The sequence below is a fragment of the Mus caroli genome, chromosome 12 (assembly GCF_900094665.2).
Source record: "Mus caroli chromosome 12, CAROLI_EIJ_v1.1, whole genome shotgun sequence".
Taxonomy (NCBI): domain Eukaryota; kingdom Metazoa; phylum Chordata; class Mammalia; order Rodentia; family Muridae; genus Mus; species Mus caroli.
The window spans coordinates 50,273,727-50,289,979 of record NC_034581.1 but is presented as its reverse complement, the minus strand read 5'-3'; the positions used below and the strand labels follow the sequence as shown (position 1 = coordinate 50,289,979).

Below are 16,253 nucleotides of genomic sequence, written 5' to 3'. Positions count from 1 at the left end.
CCTCTGGCTGACTTGAACTTACTATGTAGACCAGGTTGGCCTCAAACTTAAAAAGATCACCTGCCTTTGCCTTCCGACTGGTGAGACTGGAGGCATGTGCCCAGCCCCACCTACTACCATGCCCAACCCCAACTACACAGTTTTTTAGAATCATTTTGAAATTGATTGATTGGGGTTTTTGGTTGGTTGGTTGGTTTGTTGCTTTGGGGTTTTGGTTGGGATGTGTGCAGAGGTCAACTTCTACTGGCTTTAAAAAAAAAAAAGATGAATTCACACTGTCCTGTAACTTACTGAAAAAATATAACTCACTGAAAAGCGTATTTTAAAAGGCATATAGTTAAGATGTTCTGGGAGCTGGAAGAAGTTCACAGGAGATTTGAGACAATGGATGGCAGAAGGTATTTCTAAAGCCCACTGACAGCATCAAGAAGTGACCATTAATACTAGAGGAGAAGCTGGGAGAATACCCTGGCTGAGTCTCTGTACAAGCTGGCAGGATTAGAACATTACAGACCTGAAAACATAGGAGAGCATGTTGAGCCTGCCAGACTGGCAAGCCCAGCACTGGGGCTTTCAGATTAATTGACCCAGAATTTTTTTTTTTTTTTTTTGAGACAGGGTTTCTCTGTGTAGCCCTAGCTGTCCTGGAACTCACTCTGTAGACCAGGCTGGCCTCAAACTCAGAAATCTGCCTGCCTCTGCCTCCCAAGTGCTGGGATTAAAGGCGTGCGCCACCACTGCCTGGCCAGAATTTTTTAAAATGCTATATGCTTTACTTGTTCAGAGTATGAATTTTTAAATTCTGCTTTTTCTAGAAAAATAAGATCTTGATATGTCTCTATCCTTCCTTCTCTACATATACACGTGCACACACACACACACACACACACACACACACCGTGTTGTTTGGGAAGCTCTAGCTATAAATCAAACTCTAGATTCCAATATAACTTTGCTATATAATTTCACTTATTAAAATAATATACAATCAAAGAAATGTGAAAGATTTAGAGTCTATTTCTCAAGTGCTCCTATCAGAAATATCAGTCAAATTGAATATCTAGTTTACTTTTTCTTGTATTATACTAATTTTAAAAATAGCAAGCTGATTTTTCATTTGGGAATGGTTTGGATGGCCTCTTGTGTTAGAATGCTGGGCGTGGTAGCACATCTGTTATCCCAGCACATGGAAGGCTGGGGCAACTTAGGGAGAACCTTTCTCAGAAATGAGCAAACCTACCAAGGCACCTAAATGTACACTGTTTCTAATTGGTTTTGTAGAACCTGATTAAACTGTTGGCTCATTAGGACCATCCCTAGATAACGCCCTTCTCCAAGGCTACTGAAAAGTATTTCTTTTACTAACCTGCTATGAGTTCTTTGAAAATAACTCCTTTCCTCTCCTGCATGCTCACTCTGGTTTTAGGTAAAATCTCACAGTATTTGCAAAGCTGGCCTAGAGCCCATTAGCTGAGCTGCTTCTTCCAGTCGCCTTCTGAATTACTGGGGCTGTATCCATACACTGCCATACCTGCCTTACAGTGCATTGACTTTCAATAATGCCAGGCTCTTAGCTGACTGACTTTACCAACCTAGGTCAAATAAGTAACATAGCAGATTTAGATTTGTACTAGAGTGTTTAATTGATCTCTAGGGGTCTCCTAAATATGATCATTGTACTATTTGGCCTTAAGGTCTTAAAATTTTTTTAAAAATGTTTATATGTATGTTTGCTTGCCTGTGTGTGTGACTACTGTACTATGTATGGGGGCCAAGAAGAAGCGAACAGATTCCCTGGGACTGGGCAGTTGTGAGCTGTCTTGTGGATATTGGGAATTGAATCAAGGTCTTCTACAAAAGTGGTATGTGCTCTTAACTGCTGAGTCATCTCTCCAGCCCCATTGAATTAACTTTTAAAAAAATATTATTTGGTAAAAAAAGTATAAGCTATTATACTTCAATATTGTTTTTTTTTTTTTAACTACCTTGGGAAGTAAATATTCTTTTAACCTTGTAAGTATAGCATCAGTTTTAGCATCATGGTGACCCACAGGCCTGAAATAGTGGTGCTTGTCCCTAGTTTCAGAACTTGTGAGGCAGCAGTGGAAGATCCTGCAAGATAAGACCAGCATGGTCTATGTTGGGAATCGCAGGCCTGCCTGGGCTGTGCATAATGAGGCTTTGTCTCAAAAAAGGAAAAGAGAAAGGTGGCCAACACACTACGACTCTTAACATTTCAACCACTGCAATATTTTCTCAGTAACTTGAACTAGTAAAAGAAAATTTGAACAAAGACATGTAAGGAGTGGGCACTCAAGATGTGATACAGTTAGAAGTGAGAAAATGGACATTTCCTCTTGGACTTTTTTATGTTTATGTGTCTTGAGTACAGGGTTCCAGGAGTCATTCCTCACCTGCCATCATATCGAGACAGGTTTGCTACATCCACTCTAGTAGTGACATGTGCGACGGGCCCCAAAAACCTGGGCACTGTCCCGATGTGAAAAGTTCACGGAAACTTCGTCTCCTGGAACCGTGGCATCCTGTGTAATGAATGCTCCAATGTTCTTGCTTTAGTTGGTGAATGGATCTGTGTGTTTTCCCTTAATATTGCTTTATTATAAGTGCCTCTATTATATAGCTAAGTTAGATTCTAGGCAGTCCTTATGGGCTTTGAATTCAGTAAGAATATTGCCTATTCAGTGACATTCAGATTTGCCTCTAGTATTGTAAGAGACATAGTGAAAGAAATCAGGCATTACTATCTACTACATAGAGTTAGAAATCTCAGGGCAAACTATTCCCATATGCAGGAATTTACCATTATCTAGGGAGAAGGAAGTTTGTGATCTAAGGAGGAACCAGAGTAGATACTTAGAACTATAGATAGCTGAGTTATACACAGGAATTTACAATGACCTAGGGGGAAGGTGGACTATACAATAGACTAGAATAGGAACTATGCATGAAGCCCTCGCCCCTGATTTCTAAGATGAAGCTGACCTTAGGTGGGGCTACTTTTGATCCCAGTTGTTAACAATGAATTTTATCCCAGTTGGTTCCTGCCAGTCCTTTGTAGGCATTCCTCTGTTCTGTGTAAGAGCCATTAAACATCTGGTAACCTCCTTGTACCTTGCCAGTGTGTCACCTAACTTCCTTATTTTCTTCTGTATAAATAGCTTGATGCTCGATTTGACACATTACATTCAGATTCAGCACACTCATGTCTGTGTCTGTCTGTCAATTCTCGCCCATCTGTCTGAACCACGGATTCCCACGAATTGAGGGGAGCTGACTAGGCCCAGTCCATGGCACAGGTTCCTCATTGGCCTGGCGCGCGCTCACCATCTAAGCCAGGCTGGCTGGATAGTGGACCCCATGGGTCCCTGTCTCATCCTCACAAAACTGGGCTTACAAGCACATACTTCCTGCCCAACTCTTCCCCTACCCCCCGTGCAATGAACTTTATTGGTGGTATTTAAGAGAGTAGGGTTACCTAAGTCCTTCCCTTTCTTCCATAGGTCCAGTGTGGAAGCTGTGAGGGGAGATGCTCAATGCTGGGGTCTCATTTGGGACAGAGACTCCTCAGCAGCCGAGGGCCTCTCTCTTCACTGGTGTTTCTGCTGGGTCCAGGGCTTCTTACTCCTTGGAGGTTACAAGGACCATGAGGTCCACTGTCCTGTCATTGTAGCTAAATTTGTTGTTATACCATACCAGGGAAAAGTTTGATAAAGTGGTCATTGAGGGCAATGTAGCACGCACCAGCCTCAAAGATGAAGGAATGGGTGTCACAGTTAAAGTCACAGGAAGCAACCTGGTTCTCAGAATAGCCAACCCAGGGTGCCCTCAGTGAGCCCTCGGATGCTTGCTTTACCACCTTCTTTTGTTTTTGGTTTTTCGAGACAGGGTTTCTCTGTGTAGCCCTGGCTGTCCTGGAACTCACTCTGTAGACCAGGCTGGCCTCGAACTCAGAAATCCGCCTGTCTCAGCCTCCTGAGTGCTGGGATTAAAGGCATGCGCCACCACGCCAGGCACTTTACCACCTTCTTGCTGTCATTGTGCCTGGCAGCCTTCTCAAATCTGCAGGTCAGATCCTCAACAGACATATTGGCAGTAAGAACCCAGAAAGCCACTCAGTGAGCTCAGTCAGTTCTGGGATGATCTTGCCCACAGTCTCAGGAGTTCCTGTGGGTACATCACCACAGTTTTCCATAGGGCCATCTACAGTCTTCAGGGCAGTGGTGATGGCATGGACTGTGGTCATGAGTCCTTCCACAAAGTTGCCATGGGTAACCTTGGATAGGGGTTACTGAGCAGTTGATAGACAGGAGGCGTTGCTGGCAATGTTGAATGAGTTGTCAGTACTTTGTTTAGTTCAAGCCTATCACAAACATGGAGGGAGCAGCTGAAGCGGAAGAGACTGGGGACACTTAGGCTCCGATCTTCTTCATGGTGGGGAAGGCATCCGCAGACTCCAGCATATTTGGCACCAGTATCACCTCATTTGACGTTGGTGGGATGAAGATAGGCTTCCCATTGATTAAGTTTCCCTTTCTCAGCTTTGACTGAAACTTTCTGTGGATAAGATCATAGTGGAATGTGTATGTAGACCTTGCAGTGAGTGAGGCCAGTGAAGGGGCCATTGATGGCAGTAGCATCCACATTGCCAGAATTGAAGAGCAGGCACCCAGTGCCAAATCAGTTCACTCTGACCTTCATCGTTGTGTCTCAGGAGCAAGGCTGACTGTGGAAGAGGGAGGAACAGAGAGCACCCACCCGTCCTCCCATGTTCCCCCAACCCTCGTCTGTCTCTGAAATGTTGGTTCAGTTGGTTCTAGGGATCAAACTCAGTTCTTGACTTTGAACAGCAAGTACTGACCAGCCTGAGCTTCTTTTTATATTACTGTCTTTAATGCAATTCATGAGTAAAATGTATTCACATTGAGAACACAAATGTGAATACATTTGTATTCTCATTTGATTTAAACATATACATGCTTAATACCTGTGACTGGGTCCTGGTAAGATGGATAAGACATTTTTGGGAAAGGGTTAGCTAGAAATGGGTTGTTTCTTTGTAAGTGTCAAGGTGTAACCCAGGCTGTCTTTACATTTGTTACTTACCTAGGATGACCTTGAACTTTTGATTGGCCTGCCTGGAATCCGTGTATTATTGCTCTTGAGTTTGATTCGAAATTTAAAGATCTCTCTCTCTCTCTCTCTCTCTCTCTCTCTCTCTCTCTCACACACACACACACACACACACACACACACACACACCCAGGGCGGGGGCTAGGGGTATAGATGGGGGAAGGGGCTTATTAGACAGGAATGCAGCAGGGAGACTTCTAGCAACATCCTAATTAAAATGTTTATTTTATGCATGTGAGTGTTTTGCCTGCTGGTCAGTATATACGTGCTTGCTGCCCATAGAAGCTAGAAGAGAACCACCATGGGGGAGCTGGTAACCGAATCCAGGTCCTTTGCAACAGCAGCAGTGCTCCCTAACCTTAATCTCTGAGCCATCTCTCCAGCTCCCACCCACCGTTTTGTTTTTGTTTTTTAAGGCTTTAATCTGGCTAACATATACTACTGATCTGTTTTGTTTGGTTTGGTTGGTTGATTTTTCAAGAGAGGCTTTAGTCCTGGAACTCACTCTAAACCAGACTGACCTTGCACTCACAGTGATTCACCTGCCTCTGCCTTTTGAGTGCTGGGATTAAAGGCATGTGCCACCACATCCAGTCTTGTTTACAACTGATTTCTTAATGCTTGTGCGGATTAGTTTTTATTGTCAAACTGACAGGACCAGTATTCTCCCGAGGAGGAAGACATCTTGGGTTTTGTTTGGTTGGTTGCTTTTTTTGTTTTGTGTCGTTGTTTTAGTTTGCTTGCTTGTTTTGAGACAGTCCTAAACTTCCTATGTGGACCAGGTTGGTCGCCAATAGAGGTACCTGTGCTCTGAGATTAAAAGCTGTATGGCTTGAGAAAGGAGTCTTAGTGAAGGGTTGCCTATATCATATTGATTTGCAGGCATGGCTTGGGAACTGGTTGTTAATTGATAAAGGATGACCCAGTCCATTACGAGTGGTACCATTCTGTGGGCAGGGATTTCTTAAGACAAGATTCCTAAGACGAGCAAGGAAGGGTGTCTTATTTTCTCTTTGGCCTTGACTGTGGCTGTAATATGTAATAATATGTATATTATGTAATAATAAAACTAAGCTGCTTGAGTTCCTGCCTTTGCCTTCTTGAGAATAATGAACAATAACTCTGAATTGGGAGTTAAAATAAGCCCCCCTCTCTCCTCAGGTGGTTTTCTGTCAAGGTGTTTGTCACAGCACCACAGATGAACTATAATAAGGCCAGACTGCTAGTGCCTGGCAGAGGAGTGCGTGAAATGAGGTCTTGCTTTGTTTCCTGGGTTAGAATTGAACTCCGATCCTACTACTCCTTCTGTATCAGAGTAGCTGGGATTAGAAGCATCTAACAGTGCCTGATAAAATAAATTTTAATTAAAAAAACTACTCAGGATAGTTGCTTTTACTTTTACATTTATGTACTTATTTGGGTGGGGGCCTCCCACATGGAAATTGTAGGAGTTAGTTCTCTCCTACCACTGTGTGGATTCTGGGATCAAACTCAAGTTATCAGGCTTGGTGGCAGGTGCCTTTACCAATTCCCAAGAACTCTCTTAGTAGACTATTTTTATTTTTTTGAGATAGATCCTTACTCTGTTGCCTAGGCTGGCCTCAACTTACTATGTATGTAGTCCAGGCTGGCCTTTGACTTGGGCTTATTCTAAAAGTAACATATAGAATATCAGTTATTTTCATCCCTTATTGATTTATTTCTCATATATGGAATAAACACTTGTAATCAAAGTTAATATTTTTATATTTATTATTAACACTTTAAAATTAAAATTACTGTTTTGAGATAATTATTGCTTCACATGAGGCTGTAAGACAATAAAATTTTTCCCAATGATAATGTCTTACAAAATTATGATAACACTAACAGGATATTGACAGGAATTGATATAGTTTGGATATAGAAAATTTCTGTCACTATAAGCCCCCTTTCCCCCCAAATGCTATGCATGTAAAGCTGCATCAGCTTCTCTCTTGTCCCTCGAGTGAGCAAATGCTATATCTCTTGAGGTGCTATTGATATATCTCTTGCCACTTTGTAGGTCATGATTGTTAAGTTGACTTTTCATGTTTTAAAACAATTATGACTTGAAATCTATATTGCCACTGATAATTATTTTGTGAGTCTCTTAAATTTTTTTGTATCTCAATAATCTTTGGATTCTCTGGAATGAAGAAATAGTAGCAAGTGGATTTGAAAGACATTTAAGCTAATTTCTAGAAGTGAAAATCTATTAGATACTGATTTGGCATTTTGAGTAATTGACTTTGAGCCCAGTAAGGGCTAGTCAGGAGTGATAGCTGTGGTTTGGGTGTGGTACATAGCTAATAGCAATATTAACAATAGCTAATGCAATTGATATATTAAATATGTATTACATTCTAAGCAGTATCTCAATACTGTACTGGTTTCCTTCTCCCGAATTCTGTCAGGAAATTGTTCTTTCTGTTGGCTTAAGGAGATGAGAACCTCGAACTCTTGCAGTGCAGTGCACTGTATTGTGGTTAGACTGTTCCCTCTCATGGTCTGTAAGAGGACTTTTAGACCCTACACCAAATACCTAGGTGCTGAGTGGGCTGGGATTCTCCCTCTCCTGACCTCACCATCAGCATTGTCAGTAACGCATGGGCTCTGCTAGGGAAGAGGATTACTGCTCACAGGTTCCCTGGAAAGTTTCCTTCACTGCTCTGAAGACTGGCTATTATGAGGCCTGAATATGAGTTTTAAGTCTTCAAAAGTGAATGCAATAGCCAGATCCTGTCAAAAAGAGAAAGAAGGAAGGAAGGAAGGAAATAAAAAACAAATCTATTTGATTACTTTCATGTCTCCAAATTCCAGATCTATACCACTATCCAAAAAGTTTTGATATTGCTTCTTGCAGTTTTTCCTGTTTAGAAACTTTGCTTTATATCTGTCAGCCAGTGTGAACATCAGCCTGCAGATATTTCTATTTGCTGGCAATGTAGGTGTGTTCATTGAATTTTTTCCCAGGCTTTTCTGTTAGGATAATAGCACAGTTTTATGCTTTGTGTAAAAAAAACCAAACAAAAAAACCCATTTTAATCATTTTAATTGTGAAATCCAGTGGTGTTCACGGTGTTGTATAACTATCACCACTGTTTCCAGAACATTTTCATCATTCCAAACAGAAACTCTGTACTCTTAGGCAATCACTTCCCGTTCTGCCCTCCCCCCTTCCCCTGGTAACCTTGATTCTACTTTCTGTCGATGAACTTGCTTGTTTTATATACTGCATGTGAGCAACCTCAAGTATTTGTCCTTTTGTAGCTTATCACACTGACTGTTTCCAGGCTCCATTCATATTTAGAATGTATTAGAATGTCATTTTTTAATGTCAGGATATTCTCTTGTGTTTATATAACCACATTTTGTTTATTATTTATCTGTCAGTGGACTTTTTGGTTGATTCCATGTTTTGTCTACTGGAAACACTGGTGTTCAAGTATCTAAACTCTTTTTTCAATTTTTAATTTTTTAAGTGGAGTTGGTAGTGTCTATGCTCGTTCTGTGTTTGACTTTGTGGGGACACAGAAATGCTGTTTTCTGTACCATCTGCTGTAGAAGTTTGCTCTTGCTTCTTCCTTTCAGCCCCACGCTCCCAGAAATAAGATTCACACTCAAAAATATATTTACAAATACACTGGCCATATAGTTAGGTTCTTCTCTGACTAGATCATAACTTATTATAACTCATTTACTCCAATCTACATTCTGCCATGTGCCCGGTTACCTGTGCTCTGGTACCATGGGTCCATCTTGTCACTTCTTCCTGGGTGAATCTCCTGAGCCTGGCACTATCCCAGAATCCTTTCTGCCTCCCAGGTGTCTCATCTCCACTTCCTGCCTAAGCCATAGACCATCAGAATTATTACTGGCAGGTGCCACATCCATACAGATAAAAATATTCTCTCCGCAGTCTGCATCAGTTCTTATCTCTCTACAGCCTTACCAGTACTTGTTAAATGTAAAATTTTGCTTTTGAGAGACATGCCACCTTACTGGATATGGTCTGTTACTTGCTGTGGTTTTGATTCTGTACTTTACAGATGAGAAGAGCATCTTTTTATGCTCTTTGCCATTTATAGCTTTGAGAAGTGTCTACTCAGACCTACTAATTTTTAAAAAGTTGACTTTTCTTTCAGTTGTAAGAACTCTTCATGTATTTATTCTATCACAGGTTTTTTAGAATGAGTTAGGAAGTATTTTCTATCCTTCAACCATTTAAAAGACTCACTTTTATGCTTTTGTGTGATTGCTGAATGTGTGTGTGGGCACTCTACGTATGCATGGGCAGTGGTATTGGAAGCCAAAATGTGGAACTGAACCTCAGTCCTCTGCAGGAGCAGCAACTGCCCTTAAATATTGAGATTTTGAATTTTTAAAAGAATTATGTGTGCAAATCTGGGTGAGCGTGTGAGCATGTGTGCACATAGATTAGATGCCTGAGGAAGCCAGAGGTATTGGATCTCCTTAGAGCAGGAATTACAGGCAGCTGTGAGCCTCCTGATTTGGGTGCTGGGATTGCAATTATGTCCTCTGCAAGAGCAGTGAGTGCTCTTAACTGCTGACCTCTTCAGCCCTTTAAAAAGATTGATTGATTGATTTTATATTTATTATTTTAAATTCCATATGTGCATGTGGGTTTGTGTACATGAATTCGGGTGTCAGTAGAAGACAGAGATGTCGGATTCCACTGGAGCTTGGGTTACAGGCACCTGTGAGCCCACTGATGTCAGTGCTGGGAACTGAACTCAGGTCTACTGTAAGAGCAGTGTGCACTGTTAACCCGTGAGCCAGCTTCTCCCCGCCCCCCCCATTTCTCTCTCTCTCTCTCTCTCTCTCTCTCTATATATATATATATATATAAAATCCCCCCCCCCAGGAGAAGAGCTGGCAAATGAATAGTCCTGTGAATTCTGATACACACATACACACACACACACCATGCACAGCCTTGTTCATTGAATGAGATGTGCAAATGAATAGCACAGTCTCTAACATTCTAACATGGACCCTCCATTTTCTTCAGAGAACAGGGAATTGGCTCATCGCTAGAGATGTATATGTCTATTCTTACCGGGACTCCCCTCGATTGTCTGAGAGCTGCACATGGATGTGGATGAGATCACCAGCGCTGGCTCTTGCTTCTTTGGTTACTCTGTTCTACATGTCTACTTTACCTGTTATTTATTTTTCATTTATTTTATGAGTGTTTTGCCTACATTTCTGTCTGTGCACCATTTTACAGATGGTTGTGAGCTGACCTGTGAGTGCTAGGAACTGAACCCCAATCCTTTAGAAGAACAGCAAGGGCTCTTAACCACTGACCCATCTCTCTAGTCCCAACTGTCAGTGTTTTAGTAGCTTGGATATATATTTTACTTTTCATAAAACTAGCCTATCTGAGATGTTACATTGTTAAATGTGCCTTTAAGACATACTGCTGTACAACCATCACCCAGTCTAATTTTAGAAAACTTTCAACACCTAGAAGGAAACCTGTGTGAGGTCGCAATCAGTACCGGTTTCCACTACTCCCACCCGCACTTCCACCCCTACTCCTACCCCCCAACCCCACCCCTAGCTTCCTGGCATCCACTCATCTGGTTCCTTTCTCTGTGAGTTTTCTTGTTCTAGAAACTAATATAAACTCCTACATTTTGTTTTATTTGGTGCCTGGCCTTTTCATTTAGCATAATGTTTTCAAGATTCATCTATATTATATAAATCATGTCCAGTTCCTTTTGAGACAGATTATCTATATAGCTGCCATTAAACTCACCCTTCTTGTGCTTCAGCTTTCCTAGAGATGCGATCATGGGCACGAACCTCGGTGTTCACATTGTGCGTGCGTGTGTGTGTGTGTGTGTGTGTGTGTGTGCACGCGTGTATGCGCACACACACACATATGGGGTCAGTGGACAGCTCCCAGGAATAGATTCTTTCCTTATGCCATGGGGATACAAGGTTGAATTTAGAAAGGGGGAGAAATTTTATCCAATGTAGACATCTGGCCACCTGAGGAATGAATGGTTTGTCTTTTTTAATGTGTGTGTGGTGTGTGTGGTTTGTATGTGTAGATATGTGTAGATTGATTTCAATACTAGAAGTGAAGTTGGAGCTTGAGGGATTATGAAAAAAGCAAGTGACAATTTTTTTTCTGTCACTGGAAGTTGACACAATAGTATGGGATTAAGTAGTATTTTAATTAGTAAAGGAGTCAGAAATTGGTCCCATACAATCCAGAAGTTCTGTGCAGAGTAAAAAAAAGCCAAATTAGGACTGGGAATGTGTCTTATAGTACAATACATGTGAGATGCCCACGTTTGAACCCCAGCATTCTAAAATAACAATTATAATAATAGGGTTTTTTGTTTGGGGGTTTTGTTATTGTTTTGTTTTGTTTTGTTTTAATTAAGGGAACACCAGAATGGTGGTTACAGAATTAGGGAATAGAAAAAATTTCCAGATATCAAAAAGAAAATCTCTAGATTTATGATAAAAATAAAAATTTGGTCAGGACTTATAGAATTGAAGATATTGGCTTTTGAAGAACTACAGGACTCATTCTGGGTGATGACATATACCAATACTTGATTTTTCTTTCTTTTTTAAATTTTTTTGATTTTTTTTTGATACAGGGCTTCTCTATGTAGCCCTGGCTCTCTTAAGACAGTGTTTACCATGCTGACCACAAAGTCACAGAGATCTGCCTGCCTCTGCCCCCGAGAGCTGGTTAAAGGCATATGTCATCACCCCCCTGGCTGATGTTTAATTTTTTTTCTAAGCAGTTACTTTAGTTAAGAGTATAATTGACTGGGTTTGGTGGCACATTGCATGTGCTCCAGACACTGAAACAGAAGAATCAAAAGTTTGAGGCTAGCTATATATATATATATATAAAAATTGTCGCAAATACAATTCCTAAAAGACAATTTAGCCCCACTAGATTTAAAAAGACAAATAATTGTATTAATCACAGTTCTCCAGATAGAAAATATATTTGTGGATTGTGGAGAGAGAGGCAGATGTAATAGAATTGGCTTGTAGGTTCTGAAAGCATAGTTCTCACACTTGGCTATCTGAGAAATGGGTTACCAGGGCTGGGAGCAGAGCGTTGCAGTCTGTACCTGAAGGCAGAATCAGGAGGCTGAGGGTGCGGTTGTCACTCTGAAGCTGAAGGCCTACTTGCCTGAGAACATTGGGAAGGGTGCTGCAGGACCTGAGCCCAGAGATCTCGGAACTTCCTTCTTCAGGGTAGAGTAAGGGGCCCCAGCAAGAAAGTGAGTTACTATTTCCCTGCCTTTCTGTTAAGTGTGATATGGGGAGAGGCTAATTGGGCTGTACCTGCCAGCATGCCCTCCAACCCCACTGACTGGAAACAGTAGGAAATCACGCTCTTTTGTTTCTGTTACTGTGTGCAATACTGGGAGCTGAGCCCAGTGTGGCAGGCCCAGCTGGCAGGCACTGTACCAGCTGGGCCACATCACTAGCTCAACATTCAGACCAACTGAATTTTAAAATTAGATGTCATATTTTCTTTTTAATTGAATTGTTTAGTTAGCCATAGCCTTCAAAACATAGACTGTGTAACTTATGAATGAATATGGGTTATCTTGCTAGTAAGCTGTGACTCTTTTAGACCCTGTTACAACTAGACACAGGACTCATCTGACTTGACTTGCATTTTGTGATTATTTGTTTCAGGCTGCAGTGTAGAATCTTGGAAGTCCTCCCTCCATTACATCAGAATGGTTTTGCTAATGGACACCTGAGCAGTGCTGATGGAGAGACGATTGTCATCAGCGACAGTGACGACTCGGAAACACAAAGCAGCTCTTTTCACCACGGGTGAGTAGTAGATTGTACTTTAGCTCCCAGATTGGTGATCATCAATTGAAATATAAACTTTCTTTCCTGCCTTTCCTTTTCTAGTCATACTGTGGTATACAATCCTTAAATTACCTATTTCAACAATAGATTCAAAATGTAAATCTAGTTAACTCTCTAATTAGCCTCTTAAGAACAGAGCCCCTAGCTGGATATGACATTGCACATGCCTTTGGGCTAAATAGTCAGACAGTGTCTCCAAAAACTAAAACCAAGCAAAACAGCTTGTTTCTTGTTTGCTGGGGATTGACCCACCTACCACATAGATGGGTCTCACTCTCTGTTCCTGCGACTCCTGGCAATCACTTCCACACTGTCAGCCTTCCCACAATGTAGCCTTTCCAGACTGGCTTCTTCCACTTGAGCATATGCATTTAAGTTCTCGCTGTGTCTCTTTTATGAGAGCCTTGGTAGCTTATTTCTTTTTTGCATGGAATAATACTGCATTATCTTAAAAAATTATTACATTAAAAAATTATTACCTTTTTTTGTTTGTTCATGAGTGTTGGTGCGTGCGCTACAGCCTGCCTGTGGTGGTCATAGGATGTGTGGAGCCAGCTTTTTCCTTCCAATGCCCACATGTTGGAAGTTCTGGGTATGGAACTCAGGTTATCAGGTCCTTGGGGGAAAGTGCCTTTTCCTGCTCTGACATCTCACCAGCCTAATAGTCTACTCTTTATACCCTATTTTTCTCTTACCTACTGAAGGACGTGTTTGTTTGTTTGTTTTGAGACAGAGTTTCTCTGTGTAGCCCTGGCTGTGTGGAACTCACTCTGTAGACCAGGCTGGCCTCAAACTCACAGAGATCCGTCCACCTCTACCTCTCGAGTACTGGATGAAGGACGTTTTTGTTGCTTCTGTGTGTTGGCAATTTCAAATAAAAACTGATGTGAACATATATGGCAGGCTTCCATGTTGGTGTAAGCTTTTTGCACATTTGGGTAAATATCAAGGAATATGAATGTAGATCACAAGGGTGTGTTTTGTGTTTGGTTGCTAATTTTTAAAAATTTTTATTGTAGGTACATATGGTATACATGCATGTGTGAGGAGATGTATGTTCACATATTTGGAGTCCAGAGGCCAGCCTTAAGTTCCTGTCCTCCTCATATGCCATCTGTCTTATTTTTTGAGACAGGTTCTCCCATTATAATAATTATATAATAATCTATAACAGATTAAAAGTCCAAAGACTCTTCTGAAGTTCAAGCAATCTCTTAACTATAATCCCCTGTAAAATCAAAATGAAAAAGCAGATCACACACTTCCAGCATAGGATATACACTGTGGTGCCAAAGGGAGGGAAATACTGGGCCAAAGTGAGACTGGAACAACAGGGAAAACGCCAAACTCTGCATCTCCATGTCAGATGTTGAAACACTCTTCAGATCTCCAAGTCCTTTCAGCTCTGGTAACTGCAGCAGGCCTCTCTCTTTGGCTGTTTCCACTCCCTGTTAGCAGCTCTCCTCCACAGGTACCCCAGGACTCTGGCATCCCCATCATTTTGAGGTCTCCAAGGCATCCAGGCTTCACCTTCACAGCTTCACTCGATAGCCTCTCTAGGCCTCCATGCAGGGAATGAACACCTGCACACACACCCTGGCTTCAGTGGCTTCCCTTAGCTGTGGAGGGAGATTCCAGTACCCTGTTTCTTCTGTTCTTGACTCTAAAGCCAAAACCCCATGGCTAAAGCTGCCAAGTTCTGCTGCTTGCTGGCGCTGGAACATGGCCCCTTTGTTTCATCTTCACCAGCTTTCTGGGTATTTGTTGTTTTTGTTTTTGTTTTTTTCTAGAGAATGGGTCTCTCTTTGTAGCCTTAGCTGTTCAGGAACTCAAGCTGTAGTCCAGGCTGACTTTGAACTCAGAGATCTGCCTACCTGTCTCTGTGACCAAGTGCTGGGATTAAAGGCATTCACCACCACCACCACCACCACCTGGCTAGCTTTCTGTTTTCAATGGTTTCCTTCACTGCCTAAAATTTGGCTGTTTAAAAACTCTATAGAGACCAGCCTGGCCTCAAACTCCAAGATCTGTCTGCTTCTGCTTTCTGAGTGCTAAGATAAAAGGTTGCAGCCAGCACACCAGCTGCAAGCTCCCCCCCCCCCCAATTCTTTTCATAAATTGAAACATAGTTGGGTATGGTCTTTTCCTGAGGTCCTCTATTCCTTCAAACATCAGCTGTTTATCTCCTTGAACACTGGACTTTGCTCCATCCCACTTCCTGGGGCCTCCTTTCTCCTCAAAATGTACATTTTGTATTTTTCCTTTCTCAGCTTGCTCCTTTTCATTATAGATATGTGTAAGAGTGAGTACTGGTAACCGTCTGTACTAGGCTGCTTTGAGATTTCCTCTGCTAATGCGGTTAATCCAAAACTCTTCAATTTAGCCTCAGGGAGACTCCTGGGACGAGGCCTAGTCAGGCCTATCACAGCGATACCCTAGTCCCTGGTACCAGCTTATGTCCTAGTTAAGGTTTTATTGCTGCGAAGAGTCACCTGACCATGGCAACTCTTATAAAAGAAAATATTTAATTAGGGATGACTTATAGTACACATAAATATAAAGTTGCATTCCTTCAGAATATACTAGCTTACTTATCATCTGGACATGGACAGTAGAGTGATCATCCAAACAGTATTCCTTCATAGATCAGTGTTTATAGTCATCGAGATTTTGGAGATCAGATCTCTATCTCCCTGTCTCCCATCCCCAAACATGCACACATGTTTTGTTTTAGAAATTATTAATTTCTTGTGTATGGGTGTTTTTTTTTTTTTTTTTGAAAAAATTTTTTTGGATTTATTTATTTATTTATTATATGTAAGTACACTGTAGCTGTCTTCAGACACTCCAGAAGAGGGCGCCAGATCTCGTTACGGATGGTTGTGAGCCACCATGTGGTTGCTGGGATTTGAACTCTGGACCTTCGGAAGAGCAGTCGGGTGCTCTTACCCACTGAGCCATCTCACCAGCCCAGTGTATGGGTGTTTTGTCTGCATGTATGTTTAAGAGAGCATCTAACCCTTTGGAACTGACAATTGTAAGCTGCCATATGGCTGCTGGTATTTGAAGGCAGGTACAATGGAAGGGCAGCCAGTGTTCTTAACTCTTGAGCTATCTTCTCAGTCTCACACACCCTTTTTAAACTACATCCCTCAAAGAATCCCTATTGGTCCTTCCCATCACAG

General features: G+C 41.7%; 1 protein-coding gene across 5 annotated transcripts in view; it reads left to right on the top strand.

The window, feature by feature from the left end:
• The window catches only part of Baz1a (bromodomain adjacent to zinc finger domain 1A), a 124,308-nt gene that overhangs the window by 47,548 nt on the left and 60,507 nt on the right, over positions 1-16,253 (top strand). For all 5 annotated transcript variants that reach the window (XM_021179125.2, XM_029484732.1, XM_021179127.2 and 2 more), the window contains exon 4: positions 12,883-13,026. In XM_021179125.2, coding sequence (XP_021034784.1) covers positions 12,883-13,026 — 144 coding nt within the window. The remainder of the gene's footprint in view (positions 1-12,882; positions 13,027-16,253) is intronic.